We start from the raw sequence: 15,707 nt of genomic DNA on the forward strand, positions 1-15,707 counted from the left end.
ATTGAATTCAAAAAATTTTAATTCAACGGGATAAAAAACAAAATAACAAGAGAAAATGAAATAGAAAAGAGAAAAAAAAAAATTTATATTCAAGGTCACCTCATCAGTCTCTTCGTCGCATACCACCATTTTTTTTTTTTTTATAAAAATCAAAATGTTAAACAAGTTTCATTTCCATTATAAAAATGTTAAACAAGAAAATCCCGCAACTAAATTTAAAAAAGTTTAAAAGGTGATCATGTGAACGATTGACTCTACAGTCTTACACTCACTCACATTTCTTTTTCATTTTATTATTTCTCTTTTTTTTTCGTTGTGTCTTTTAGTCAGGTATTTTTTTTTTTTAAGCATTCATTATGACAAACATATTTCTGACGTATGTGATGATGATCAGCGCATTTCTTTTCACATCAATCTTTCATTTTTTCGTAATTATTGTAATGTTTTGTTTGTGTATTTGGTAATCAAAATTTTATTTTGTAAATGTTTAATTTTTGGGGCGCACTTTTGTACATAAACAGTGATTTATAAAATGATTATGAGTTGTGCTTCTAGGTCTTTTGTTGTAATTATCAAAATATAATAATAATTAAAGCGTATTATATTTTAGTTTCCATTTGAAATATTATTTTCAGTAAGATACTTGAAGAAATTATATATGTACATATGTGAGAATTTGCTTGTTACCATTGTTTTCCGAAACATTGGCTGATGCTCATAAGATAATAAATTTTCATATGGCTATAATTGCAAATAATATGTATGTAGTAGTAGAAACAAAACTCATTCTCCTTTGACATCTACATATACAATGTTCTACCATCGGCAATTTGCGTATGTACATGGTAGCCTTATTTACCAAATAAGAAGGTAAGAAGATAAAGCGCCATTTTAGTCTTGTCCCCCTGCTAGAATTTAATAGAACATACAAATTTCTATAAGATGGGCCAGTACCGGGAATTTCAATTTTCTAACTGCATATTCGTGCAAATTTTACTCATTTGCTATTTATGTTGGATTCAGTTGGATTTCGCTGTGACGATGGCATTATTTGCAAAGATCCACGATGAAACTATTTCATTCTTTCTATGAAATTTCAGAAGTTTCCGTACTAGAAAATGGCATAAAGAATTATCAATTTAAGTTTAAAATCTAGCCGTTTACCATTCAATTTCCGCCCATAAAAGGTCGGACGTGCAATACTATTGAATTTATACAATTTCATATTCTTCACGGCATTAACTACGAGAAAGTGCCACTGAAAATTCGGTGAAATACGATAAAATATTGAATACTTATTTATAATATGATTATAAAATAATAAGGAAAGAAAATCGGCGAAATTCGGATTTATTCGTGAAATTTTTGTACAACAGTCTTTATTTTATGAATGAGAACCAGTCTTTCTTTAGCAATAATTCAAAAATTCAAGTTCAATGACCTTTGTACGTATGTAATTCTAAATAATTTAAATATTAAATTCAAATTAAATTTATTTATTAACTCTTCATTTTCTCTATATACATACATCTAGCTAATTAACATACTTATACAATCTTAAAATATTAATCAGGTCATGTAAATATAGATAACCTTTATTATATATTTTAATATACAAACATACATAATAATATATGCATGCATATTTTTGAACTTAAAAATTTTTGTTTAAATAAATATTAACCAATTTCTAAACAACACCCTTTTATACCTTATTAATATTTCTAAAGGTCATTTTTATATTTTCTCTACATACATATATGTACAAATGTATATGGATATGTATGCATATTAAATCATAATAAAAATAAATAATAAAAGTAAATTAACATTTTTACTAAATTATTTCAAAATTAAAATTTTTTCTTTCAATAGCTATTCCACATTTAGATTATTGGATTTATATGTATATAGACAATTTTTGCATCATCATTAGCCCCCAAGTAAGAAGAGCATTTTAAGCTACTTTAATGCAACTAATGTACAAGTATGTATAAGTTTCGTTTTATGCACACACACATACACAAATTCACATATGTATGTATGTAATAAGCCGCACCCTTAGGGTAACATTTTTTTATTAAACAATTTTTAACAGTAGTTTTTTGATATAATGAAAAAACTTCATAAAATTTGGTCAAGCGGTTAGTCAGATTACACACAACATACTACAGACATATATACATACAAATCACTGTGTGTATATGAAAATTAAAACTACATATGTAAATATGAGGCAAAAAAGATGATTATTTAACGCGTAACAATTTATCATTAGAAAAAAACATTTATTTTTAGATATAATCACCCATCTATAATATTTTATTTAGTTAATAGAAAAAAAAAATAAACTGAAGAAGAAATAGATAATATTTCTCTAGGTAGATAAATAATCTGTAAAACTTCATGTTAAAGAAAATTAGAGTTGCCAATATCAGCGTTTTTTTTTTGTTGTCTTGCATGCTTCTTTTCAATTCACTAATACAATACTGGTTATTTCAATCAATAAAACTAAAAACGATTAAATTTTGTTGCTGATTGAAACAATCATAAGATATTTTTGTACTAATAAATACATAAATCATAATTTTGTAATAAACAGGTTGTTTTCCATGCGGGTGGGATATCTATCGTGTACGAGCTAAGAAGTTTATAAAAAACAATATGTCGGAGACTTTTCCTTATCATAAATCAGTACTAACAATTTCGGAGTTCTTCAACGCATGTTAAATATTGTTGAAGAACTCCATCTTGAACACATGTTGAATATAAATATTGAACTGTGGTTCAATACACAAATTATTCAATGAACATCTCCAATTATTAATTACCTTAAAATTCATATCGTTTATGAGTAAGAAACTGAAACTAAATATACATACATATATAAAAATCAATATATTTTACTCACATTGTCACAAATTTTCAATTCAAAATGAAAAGACAACTGCAGCATACCACAAATAATATTCATATTACGTTAATTATGCAAACATAACATTAAAATACTTAACTTGATACACGCAGAAAAAAAAATATAAATGTTGTTTCTACTTAAAACGTTTAATTTTTTTTTTCTTTATTTCAATGCGAAGAATGTTGTGTAGCATGTGATGTTATGCAATATAATTAAAAATAACCGTTAGGTGAATAGTATGTGTCATCTTTAATGATTATTAACTATAAAATAATAAAAAAAATTTTTTTTTACTTTTCTCTTGATCTTCTATGAAGTTTTTTTTTTCTTGTTTTTCTTTAAAGAATTGAAAAAAAAAATGTGTTTGCAACTTTAACTGTAAGATATTTGCATAAAATTTAAAAATTTGTTGCAAATTTTCCTATATTTACAGTAATAGGTTCTTGCTGTAACTGACTTTTACAGTTCGTGCTTTTGATCGTATCAGAAGGTACCTCATAAGGATCAGAATCTACATTATGCCGAACGACATGGTCATTCTCGTCTGATATAGTTGAAACGAATTTAACGAATAATGCTAGATGTTGGGCAATGTTTGAATGAATGCTGAAAGTTTTGCTGTGTAATGTACAAAAATATTAGCTTTATGCGGATACCTAGTTAGCCAAAGATAACTTTGCTTATCCGGCCCGAATGATCGCATTCCAAAGTGCCGCGAGTACAATGGTACCCACTCACCTTTAATAGCTCAAAATAAAAAAAGCATAAGAGAGACGGCTGTTATAACTACTTACTCAGGAATAATAATCGCTTGGGACGAGAATTTGTGACGTTTGACCTTCCGAACCGAGCGTGTAGCTATTACTGTAGAGCGAGGCTTGCGTGTTTTTATGGAAAAAGTTATAATGGGGCAGCACCTACTGTTCGAAATAAATTCATTTTGCAAATATTTAAGCCATATTATGTACTAAATATTAAAATAATGACATTTTTGAACTTTTTATGATTACCGGCTTTAAAGGTTTTTTTTTTTTTGAAATTATTATCTTCTCAAATAACAAGATTTTGGACTACGAAATTTTTGAATATTTTTCTCTTTTTCAGTTTTTAGCGAAACATTCACATATGTATACATATATACACATATTATGTAGTAGGTACTGGTCTTGATCTGTGCCTTTTAAAATAATTATGAAATTAATAAAAAGAAAAAAAAATATTAATTGCAATTAAATTTTATTTAAAACAACAACAAATGAATAAAAGAGTAAAATTTGACCAGAAAAAGAATTTGCATATTATGTCAAATCAATTTGTCGTTATGTCAAAAATGATTGACAGTTATGTAAATAAACTTTAATTTTATTTTTAATATTTTCAGTTTTTGTTTTGTTTTTCTATTTGTCAGTATATTATCGGATCAATATTTTTTACATATGTACATACATATGCATATCATAGGTGACATAGGGTTATCGAAAGAAAATTTAATGAAATTTTATGAAAACATTAATAAATAAGAATAAAAAGGTGTGTGTTAAGTTTAATTATTCATTTTTTAAAAATTCAAGTTCAAATCTTAATTTAATTTTCATTTAAAATTATTTATTTTATAGTTTCATAATATGAAATCAGTTTATTATTTGCATTAATTTTAAAATTGGAATTTCATTTTTAAAAGTCGATTTTTTTTTATGTGTTTATACATTCAAACGCATAAAATATGATTATTTAGCAAATAAAAATAATAAAAATTATAATTATGCAAAAACATTACTACAATTTTTATTAAAAATTTTAATGGAATTCAAATTATTGCAAAATTTGTTGTAATTCATCTAATTAAGACAATATTGTATAGCAGATGCCATGTTAAATTTTTTTGGGTGTATGCAATAAAAACAACTTATTAATTTAAGGAGCCAATTAGCCCCGTTACCTTAATTCGTGTTCAGTAGGCAGTCCTTGTTTGATTTGTGTATCTGCATGCTTTCATGAAGCTCTCTCCTGTGTTTTCCTATCACCTCTTTTAATATCTTCAAGTTATCTTCCGTAATTATGTGATTTGTTTCATAAATGTGTTTTGCAACCATTGGATGAGGATTGTTTTATGCCTAGAGTATGGATGCGATATGTTGGCGACTTCTACATATTTCATTGCAAATTCTGAAAATAAATTTATAAAGAACGTCTGCTTTAAAAAAAATAATAATTTTATTAACCTATATTTAAATTATTTTTGAATTTACTGATGCCTCCTATAACGTGGGATTATGTAAACTGAACAAAAAAGAACAAGATCAGAGAACTTAAAATTAATAAATACATACATTTTTTATAATATTAAGAATTATTAAATAAAATTCAAGTAATAATTTAAGTAGAATTATTATACAATTTTTTAACATACTGTACCTAGTTGCACTTCACACAACACCACTTGACTGTTGCACTAGTAATGAAATGAGAGACAGGCGCAGGAATAAGAAGCATATTATTTTTATAGCAAGAATTTAGCATATGTAGCGATATTCGCAGGGATGCTATAATTACAATAATTAGTTATAATAATGACCGCCACATACACATTTAAAAATAACTGCCAAAAGAAAATTATTTAGATTGAAAGGCATGAACTGGAATTAAAATGCCAATGCGTATCTTTTGGAAAGGATGCAAATACAGAAATCATCTCGAATTTTCACCAATTCTCGAGGAAAAGAATGGGACCCTAGCGCAAGATTGACTATATTTAATATTTTTGACGTTTTATACGTTTCCCTATCTTTTATGTAAATACAAATTTATGAATTTAGTGCACACTTTTACCAGTGTCAACATTTATTTTATGATTTTTCATAGATATTGTATTAATAAACAATAAACCTGTTATTATTTGTCAACAAAATAAATTTCGGCATTAAATATTTTTCTTCAACTTTATTGATTATTTATTATTTTATTTAAAAAAAAAATATTTATTTAAATTTTTGTTTTCTATCATAATTTTTATTATTTTAAAGCTTGTTAATAACCAAAATTACAATATTATAATAATTCAAATTTATTGGGATTTATAATAGGAATTTATATTAAAATCAATAAAGATTATTATTATTATTTAATTTAATTAAAAAAAAAGATTATAACCTTCAAAAGAAATATTTGTGTAAAATAGATAAAATATTAAATATTAAGATTAACGATAAAACTAACTATTAATAAAAATTTTTATTACAGCAATAAAATGAGAAAGGAAATAAAAATTTAAAATGTTTACAGCCATAAGAGGTTTGACATTTATTTTAAAATTCATATTTTATGTATTTATATATTTAGGTTAGATCTGCCTATCTAAACGCATTATACGCATTATTCACTTTTTCTGCCATATAATTTATTAAGCATTGTGAAATTTAAATGAAATAATTAAACATATAAACATATTACATAATATTTTTATAACGAAATCAATCCCTTATGTTCTGTCAAAAGCAACGTATGTCAAGTATGTTGAACACGCACATGTTTCTGTCATAGTATGACATATATTTATTTATGAAAGTATCAGTATTAAATCATGCATATTAAATTACAATTAATTATTAAGTATCAGTTTGTTCAACAATTTGTAACAGAGAACACTAAATTATACATTAAATATTCTAATATACCCTACACCTTTTTCCACCTTTATTTTGGAAATTATTAATTATATATAGCCGAATATTTAATTCACAAAATTTTGAATTTCATTTTTACATGAAGTACATAAATTCAATATTCTCATTATAACAAAGTATAACTGATTAAGAAGTCATCCACCAAGAAAAAAAAATTACAAGAGAAGCAAAAACGATGTTTAAAAAATCAAAAGAAAAAAAACATGACACCAAAAATATAAAGCGTTGATTTTTTTTTTAAAGTTCAATTATAATTTCGTGCAACATGAAGTCTTCTTTCATCTACTGTACATTATAATGACATTGCAACAATAATATAAATGCATGTCATGAAATATATAACATGCAATCTCTTTATACGGTTCTCCTTTTCACACATACAAGAATACATAAATTAATTATATATGTACCTAGATGTATATTTATGTATAGGCTATAAAACTTAATTAATTATGATAAAATCACGTATAATATGCGTACACGTCTTATTATCATAAATATTATTTTTAAATGCCGGTGTTGATTATCCAATTTTACGAAAATTTAGTATATGTAGGTATTCAGAATTTGTGTATTGCTTTATAATAATGGTTTATAGCTTGCAAAGAAAAATTTTTGAAAATGACATAATAATGAGAGCTACATAGAATGACGGAGAGCAATCCTGAATTACTTATTTTCTTCCTTTCTTCTTCAATTCAATGTTTTCAAATAAGACGCAAACCTTCTCAAAAAAGAAATTGATATATTATAATGACATTGACAGATAATTTTCATTGGCGATTTGCCGACAATTTTAAAATTTAATTATAGTTGAAGTGTATTTTTAATTATTTTTTAGCTTAATTTTTATTTCTGCTCCTGGAAATTTTTCTGGGTAAAGCAGTTTTGAAATTTCTCTATATATATGTATATATATTTCATCCTTTAATACACAGCTATAGTTTCCATGCGTATAGGCTATGGAAAGCATTTTTGGTAATTCATAAATATTATAAACCTTATTATAGTTCAAGACATCTTATAGTTGTTCTATTCTTTTCACATGGATGTGTTAATAAGCGGAGACCCCGTGTTGCTATCTTAAAGAAAGAAAAAGAAAGAAAATACAATTCAATAATAATAACAAGAAATAATTTCGATATGATTTCGAAGAATTCATTTAAATTTTATTTTTCGTTCTTGTTTTTTTTCAGACGGTATTTTTAATCAAGATTTCCCAAAAAGAAAAGAAGAATAAAAAATACAAAAAAAAATATATATAATAAGGTCATGGTTCTTTAATGTAGTTATTTTACTCCATATTTTAATTTTAATAGTTTTAATATACTCGGTAATATTTAAGGTGGATTCTCGCAAAAATTGATTAACTTGAATTGGTAAATTTCCATTAATTGAATAGGATCATTTAGTTATCGATTTTATTTTAAAAGTATGTATATGTAACCGGTCTATACATTAGTAGTCGTGTTTGCAAATTACATTCACAATCATATAATAAATAATTCGCATTATAATAAATAAAATTTCTTTGACATCATTACCATATTAAAATCATCATAGATGTCATAATCATCGTAATCAATATTAAATTTTTGTTCATTTTATGTTATCAGTGTAAACACCGGGCATTAAGACATTTTTAAATAAATAATCTTAGATAATTTATTACTGTTATTAAATTGATATGAAAATGTCATCTCCATAAGAGTTTTAATATGGTAAAAAATAAAAAATATGAAAATAAAATATAAAATTTAAACGATATATTAAAAATTTAACTGCAGGAATTCTTGTACATTTTGTATATATACATTATATAGGAGTTGCAGTTCAGATGAATTCCGAATAAAATGAATGAAAAATGAATATTCCAAATAAATTTATGAAGTGTAGGTGGCGCGTACATATCAAGTCATTGCGTTGTTTTTTTTTTTCTGATTTGATCGCAAAAAATAATTGTAATGAATGAATGCGCGAATTTTAATTTTTTTTTTGGAATTTTTGGAACCAGTTTTTCTATATTTATTGAATATAAAACAGTTTGAATACTCATTTAGGATAAAATTGTGTTGTTTTTTTTTTAGTATAGATATAAGTATGTATGTACGTGCAATTTCAAGCCGATACTAATAAAATTTTATATTTTATTTCGTCATATTTACGTTAAAGGTTACCCTCCCTACGTTTATTTATTAGTGATATACACTGTCATATAATATTACATACATTACAATATTATGTCGATGGTGGAATGCACAGATGTGCTAAATAAAAAATTTTTGAAAATGCGTTTTGTACGGTTTAGATTTTAATGCTGCACGTGTTAATACGCTATGCCGTACGTAAACATCTTGTGAAATAGGTGTGGTTGAAATAAGTTGAATGCAATGTCGAAGTACAAAAAAAGGTTTAGTATGCCCTTGATATGCTTATTATAAAAACTGCATTAATGGTGAAATACAAACATACTAAGTACATCAGCTAATATTAGCAATTTTAACACTATTAGCCAGTTTATGCTAGGTACACGACTTTTTGTGTAAAAATTCGAATTTAATTTAAAAAATCTTATTTAACGACAAAAACTGATTTAAATAGTTTAATTAGAAAAAAAAATCAAGAATAAAAATTCAATCGTATACCGTTATTCTAATTAACAGGTTTTTTTTTCACAAATTTATAAACTTTCAAAATGCTCCCCTGGTTAATTTTAAGCTTGCAACTTATAGCTTATTTTTGCGCTTCACCATCGATGTTGTAGGCATTAAATACGAGTGTAGTGATATCAAAAAACAAAAAATTTATTTTATTATTAAATAATAGTCATTAATATTAAATGTTATAATAATCACAAAAATTTAATCTTTTTACTAAATTTTATGAGAATTTCGAAAACAACAAAAACAAAGACGTATATAGGTAATTGTACATACAAATAAAATCAAAATATAAATGCAATCCTTTTGTTCAACTTTTTCTTGCATTTTTTTGATTTTGATTTTTTGAACTTTATTGTTATATTGAAGCTTATATACATTTTTTTCTTTGTATTATATTGCAGCTGGAATATACATACATACATATATACACACATATGAAAGGTCATTACTGTTATAAAAAACATATGTTTATTATGTAATTTTCATTGAGAATTTAAGGCAAATTTTATTTAAATTTAACCAAGAAAATGAGATCTTAATATGCAACAAAAAAGCAGTACAAAAAAAAAATTAACTTCCATAAATAACTTTCGGTTTTTTAAATTGGTATCCCCATAAAATGAGTATGTTATGTAGACAGAACGCACTTGTAATTGAGAAATTTTACGATAGCATGGTGTATGATGCAATGACCATGAAATTTTATATGGGAAACTTACAAATTCTATACTTTACTACCAAAGTATTTTTATAATACTATACTTATGTATGTATGTAAGAGAAAGAAGAATTAGGACATGCTTTTGGTTAACTGTTCGTATCCGCGTTTGTATATTTTTAAAAAAATACACATATTATGATTTTATTGTGTATATAATCTGAAAATATACGAGCATTTTCAAAAATAATGTCATTTTCTTGGAAACATAAGAAAAAATACAAAGATTCTACTTTTAAAAATTAAAAAAAATATTGAAAACCAAAAAAAAGAGAAATTAAAGGAAATATTTATTATTGTAATACAATTTTTCAAGTACATTCCAAAATTTATTATGATCATTCCGTGTATATAAAAAAATTCAAAAAATACAATATGAATAAATTAATACCATAAGTATTTTGTCTTTTTGTAAAACAAAAATGTCAAATACAAAATGTCAGTATTAAATATTTTAAATTTATATCTCCATTGTAACAGTGCGCGTAGCTATGTATAGTAAATAAATTTTTTGTTTTTATTACCTGCATATAATAAATTGTCAAATCCTTATATTTTTTTTTAATGTTGCGTCAAGTGAATACGAACAAGTTCAAATCTTCTTTATTTTCCTTTGTTGTGTTTACTGCAAGTACCTATGTATGTGTATTTACTATACTAAATGTCAAAGATTATAATGATGTTGAATATACCCATACATCATGATTTAGGTATACTGGCATACAATATACAAAACATAATTTTTCAGAATTTTCAATATCTACATCCTTGAATTTTTGTATATTTGAAATTTTTCGAATACATATTTTGAATCCGTAATAAATTTGTTTTCTGTCACATACACATTTGTCAAAATTTAGTTTTATTCAACAATGGTGATTAAAGTTTGTTGTGTTTGCGAAGTTGTGTATACGTGGATGCGGTCATATTTTTTGCAATTTTTCGTATAAATTCAGTTCCTGGCAGAAGTATTTTAATAATTTTGCGGTTTTCGTAATAAACAAATTGCACTATTTTACACATTGTCAAAAAAAATTAGTACATTAAAAATGAGTTGTCAAAATTTTATATTAATTTAAGTAAAAATTTTTTTTATATTTTCTAATAAATTTTATTTTAAAAAACAAAAAAGTTATACAGAAAAGTAAAAAAAAATATAATTTTTATTTAACTAAAATTCACAATTCACAATTTAAAAAAAAAAGGCGACTAGATGAAACGTGAAACATTCCAAAAAATGACAAAAAATGTAAAAAAAAAAATTTATTTATCCTAGTTGATATCACTTTAAGCAACTGGTAAATGAGCTCCAGTTGGTTGGAAACCATTTTCATCAGCAACATATGTTAATGTGTATGTTTGTCCATCATCAGCAACCCATGATACTGTACCACTTACTGAGATTGCTTCATTTTCAGTACCAATATTTTTTACTTGAGCTTGTTCTTGACGTGAGATACCATCACTTGTTTCATAACTATAAATGATATTTAAATTTTTATTTGAAAATACGTAAGTAAAAGAAATTAAAAATTTTTCAAAATTCTTACGCAAATTTGTAACCATCAACGCCGATATTATCAAAATCATTCCTTAAAATTTGTGCATTTTGTGAATTATCCAATGGTGCGGCAAATGCAACAACAGCAAATACCATTACAAATACAATTGCAATAAATTTCATTTTTAATTAATTAAAAAAAAAATCACAAGAAATGAATTTGAAAAAGTAAAAAAAAAAGAAATAATTTTTTTTCTTTTTTGTTGATCGATAGACGTATCGAATTAGACTAGTGTAAAGATGATCAATTCAAAAAGCTTTATATATACTAGACAACTAAAATTATGCTGCCCTCTATAAACTATATATAAAAATTAATATTACTAAAATATTAGATGTAGCATTGGTGGTTTTAACTAAAAGAAGATTTTATTAAATAGGAACAACGAAAAAGAAAAAAAAAATTGGTACTCTACTTTTATGGTTTTTGTTTTTGGATTAATTGATCACGAGTATAAAACCAACATACATATACCAACTATTATTTTATTACTATTTTTTTTTATTTCTTTTAATGTTGTTGCTTATTTAACTTTTTAATAATTAACAATTTTCTAATTTTTTTTTTAATATTTTCTGTTTTAGGTTAATATATTTGGATGCCTCCAAGGATGTCTGTTCCGTTATTCAAATTTTCCAAAAACACAAAATTCAGAATATTATTGATACAAGGATTTTTTTCATCTTAAATTTAACCCTCAACTAGTTACTGTGGGTACTTGTTCAGTACTATAATAGTTGGAATAAATAATTGATATCACTAATATCAAATACTAAAGAAACTCGTAAACAGAAAAAAAAATCATGTAACATTGTAAAATTAGCCCTATTAAAATCGAACCGATAGAAAAGAGTCGTACTTGTACATGGTTGACCGTCAATATAATAAAAGATGCCAACTTTAGAAGATAATTTACGTAATTTGCTAATCAGAAGTGAAAACCAAATCTAATTGTTTAGATTGGTAGTTCAAAACTCACGATGCTTGTTGTAAGTTACTTAAATGAAAATGATTCGCAATAGATAACTCCAATTCATCATTACAACCTATTAAAACCGAATGGCACTTCTTTATATGTCGTCCAAGTTATTTTGAGAAGATTAAAATGTCATCAAAACAAAAAACCTCGTCATATAAACTAATAGAATTGTAAATGGTTTCAACCATTGAAGAAAATTTAAAATATACGTCAGAATCAAAATTTGGTGGTATATAACAATTCACTTGTTAATTTAATTTTAACTGCAATCACCTGAAAATTGTTCCAGTATCAGGAGTATCAAAAATTAACTAACGTTCCTGAGAAATGGTTTCGTAATGATCATGAGGGATCTGAAAAATTTCGACCAAATAACTTTATGTTAACAGAAGGAGTTAGCCAAGTTTCCGTAAGAGCAAAAACATTAGACTCCATTGTTGAAAAATTGAGCAAAACATTATTGGTTTTACTTCCAAGATCTCAAACATTTTGATAGTAAATTTAAATATTATTTAAGGTCATTGAATTGATTCTAATACCTGGGAAATGAACTGATATCAAATTATTCCGAAGCGATTTTACAGATTTAGAAATATTTTGAACAATAATTGAAGGAAGATGAGGAACGAAAAAAACTACAGTTGAATTACCCCTATCACTGTAAGTTGGTAATCAACTTATTGTTCACATAATATTTGAAAGTCCCAGTCAACCTTCGGAAACAATATATTTAACGTCTCATGATATTTTTTTTGAAAAATTGTTAACAACTGCGAGTAATCCGTAGGAAGACCATCATCTACACAAAAATTTTTGAGATAAATCTGGTCTTGCCATCGTGGTACTGTCGTGGTCAACCGCATTGTGGAAATAGGAAAAGAGAAGTTTTACATTGTCATTAAAATAAGGAAATGTGCTTATGAATTTTTGAACGATATATGAAAATCCTCTTTTAAATTTATAATTTATTTATGATACACATACATAATTAGATTTTATATGGTGTGATAGTTAAATTTATATATAAAAAATTTTTATTATATTTTATTAAATTTCCTAAAAAAAATTCTATTAATTTTTTATACATTTTTTTTTTACTTTTTTTTGTTTTAATTATTTTTATATTCAGCAATAGAAAAAAAAATAAATGTTTTTTTAATTGCACTACAATCATATAAAACAACATAAGAAAAAAGTGATTATAAAAATTAATGAAAAATGCGACAAACATACATACATACATAGTTAGGGATACGTATATGTATATAATGTATAATTATATAATACGGTACAAGAATTTTAAACTAGTTAAATAATAAAAGGCATTTATTTAATTTTCTCACACTAGATCAGCTCGCGAAGACAAAAACAAAAAAAAAAATATCTCATAAATAATTTTTAATTCGGAAAGTTGATGAATTTATTTTAAATTTAAATTTTGAATTAATTTTTTATTTTATTTTTAGTTTATCAACATACATTATAACACTCATCAGTATTTTGTAATTGAAAATTATATATATATATTTAAAATTCAAATTAAATGCTCCAATGTTTTTATCTTGTGTTCTAAAATTTAGTACAAAATTTCAATATTTTGTGGGTTTATTAAAAAATTTACATGCATACAAACTTGTATATTCAATTTTAGTTAATCAGGTTAAAGTTTTTCTGTTTCTGTTTTTTATTTGATTTTAATTATAATTAGCATTAATATGGTGAATTTACATAAAATTGACCTTTTTTTTTTTTGGGTTTTATTTACTTTTCTTTTCTTTTTAAATGTTTCTTTTGTTAAATGAAATATTCACCATTACCATATTATGTTAATTTTGTTAAATATTGCAGATTTACTTGCACCCACAATGATTCTCTGTTATGTCAGTAAAATATACAGTAAAACTTGTGAAAGTCGGACCTTGTGAGAGACGAAAATCTGTCATTAGCGAAAAATGATGGTCAGAAAATTAAGAAAACATTTAGTTTTAGTGTTACAAAACCTCTTCAAAAACCTTGCGAATTCACCTCTGGCAGGTTTTTACTGTACTCGTATAATTAAAGTAAATATTAAATTTTATATTCTCATGTGAATGTATGTAAATTTGTTTAACCCAAAATTATATCTACATTTATAATGATTATAGATTGTAGTTATTATATGATTACATCAAATTTGGTTGATTCGATTATAGGTTTATAATCATGCCACCATGTTTTAGTTGCTTAAAAATCGTTTAAACTAGATAGTTACATATTTTTTTTTTTAAATTTTAAAAATTTACTAGCCAAAGATGAAATATTTAATTTAATTTTTTTTTTTTGGTTTTGTTTTTTCTATTTAATTTCTAAATGTTCATATACATGTATACGTATGTATATGAACTGACCTATACATTGATTTTATTGCAAAATTTTTCTCGCTTAACTGGTAGAAATCGGAGAAATAAAAGTCGTTTAATCAATTTATTTGTTAAGTTTGTATGAATGTATATGTGTAACAAAATTAACTAGCAACTAGATAGCTACATATATTTTTGAAAGTAATAAATTATTTTTTCTAAAAATCTTTGACATTTTTATATTAAAAACAAAAAAAAAACAGCAGAAATGAAAAGTTTTCAAAAGTAAAAATTTGAAACATCTCAATTAATTCAAGAATTTTTTTAACTCTTTTATTCTATTAAAAGGTGTGGTGAGAATTAAATTCACTTTCAGGGTCAAAACTATAACCGTTATTTTGGTATGGTTCTGATTGAATACTGGTCTTGCAGCTTAATCTTTTAATTATAATCAATTATTAGAAAGAGCTAAATTTTAATACTGTTCAAAAAATTCAAAAAGAAATTTTTAATAAAAGTTCATTGTACTTTTAGAAAATTCAATAAATCCTTACTTAAAATAATTTTACTTCACCAATAAAAATAAAATGATTTTAATCGGAATTCTGTCTATAGTCTAGCTAAATAATTCTATAATTTGTTAATTTTCAATTATTTCGAACTTTATATAACATTCTTTGCTATAATTTTTTAAGGAAAACCATTTTTTTAATAACACTACTTATACTATCACCTTCTGTACGACAAACTTTATTATGGAGAGTGTTAAATATTATGTAGGAATTCATTTTCAAATTGTATTAAATTGTAAGAACTAGTTGTGATATATTTAAGTTGTGAAAAATT

At 24.6% G+C, this 15,707-nt stretch overlaps 1 protein-coding gene across 1 annotated transcript; it reads right to left on the reverse strand.

Annotated features, from left to right (window-relative positions):
* Positions 1-11,192: 11,192 nt before the first annotated feature.
* Positions 11,193-11,731, reverse strand: LOC129606824 (flexible cuticle protein 12-like). The gene is made up of 2 exons (XM_055517395.1): positions 11,532-11,731; positions 11,193-11,458 (listed from the first exon to the last, which is right to left on the reverse strand). Exons 1-2 carry the CDS (start codon positions 11,663-11,665, stop codon positions 11,269-11,271), a joined length of 324 nt encoding a protein of 107 aa, XP_055373370.1. The 5' UTR covers positions 11,666-11,731; the 3' UTR covers positions 11,193-11,268.
* Between the last annotated feature and the right edge of the window lie 3,976 nt (positions 11,732-15,707).

This window comes from Condylostylus longicornis, unplaced genomic scaffold, assembly GCF_029603195.1.
Source record: "Condylostylus longicornis isolate FDR11 unplaced genomic scaffold, ASM2960319v2 ptg000022l, whole genome shotgun sequence".
NCBI lineage: Eukaryota > Metazoa > Arthropoda > Insecta > Diptera > Dolichopodidae > Condylostylus > Condylostylus longicornis.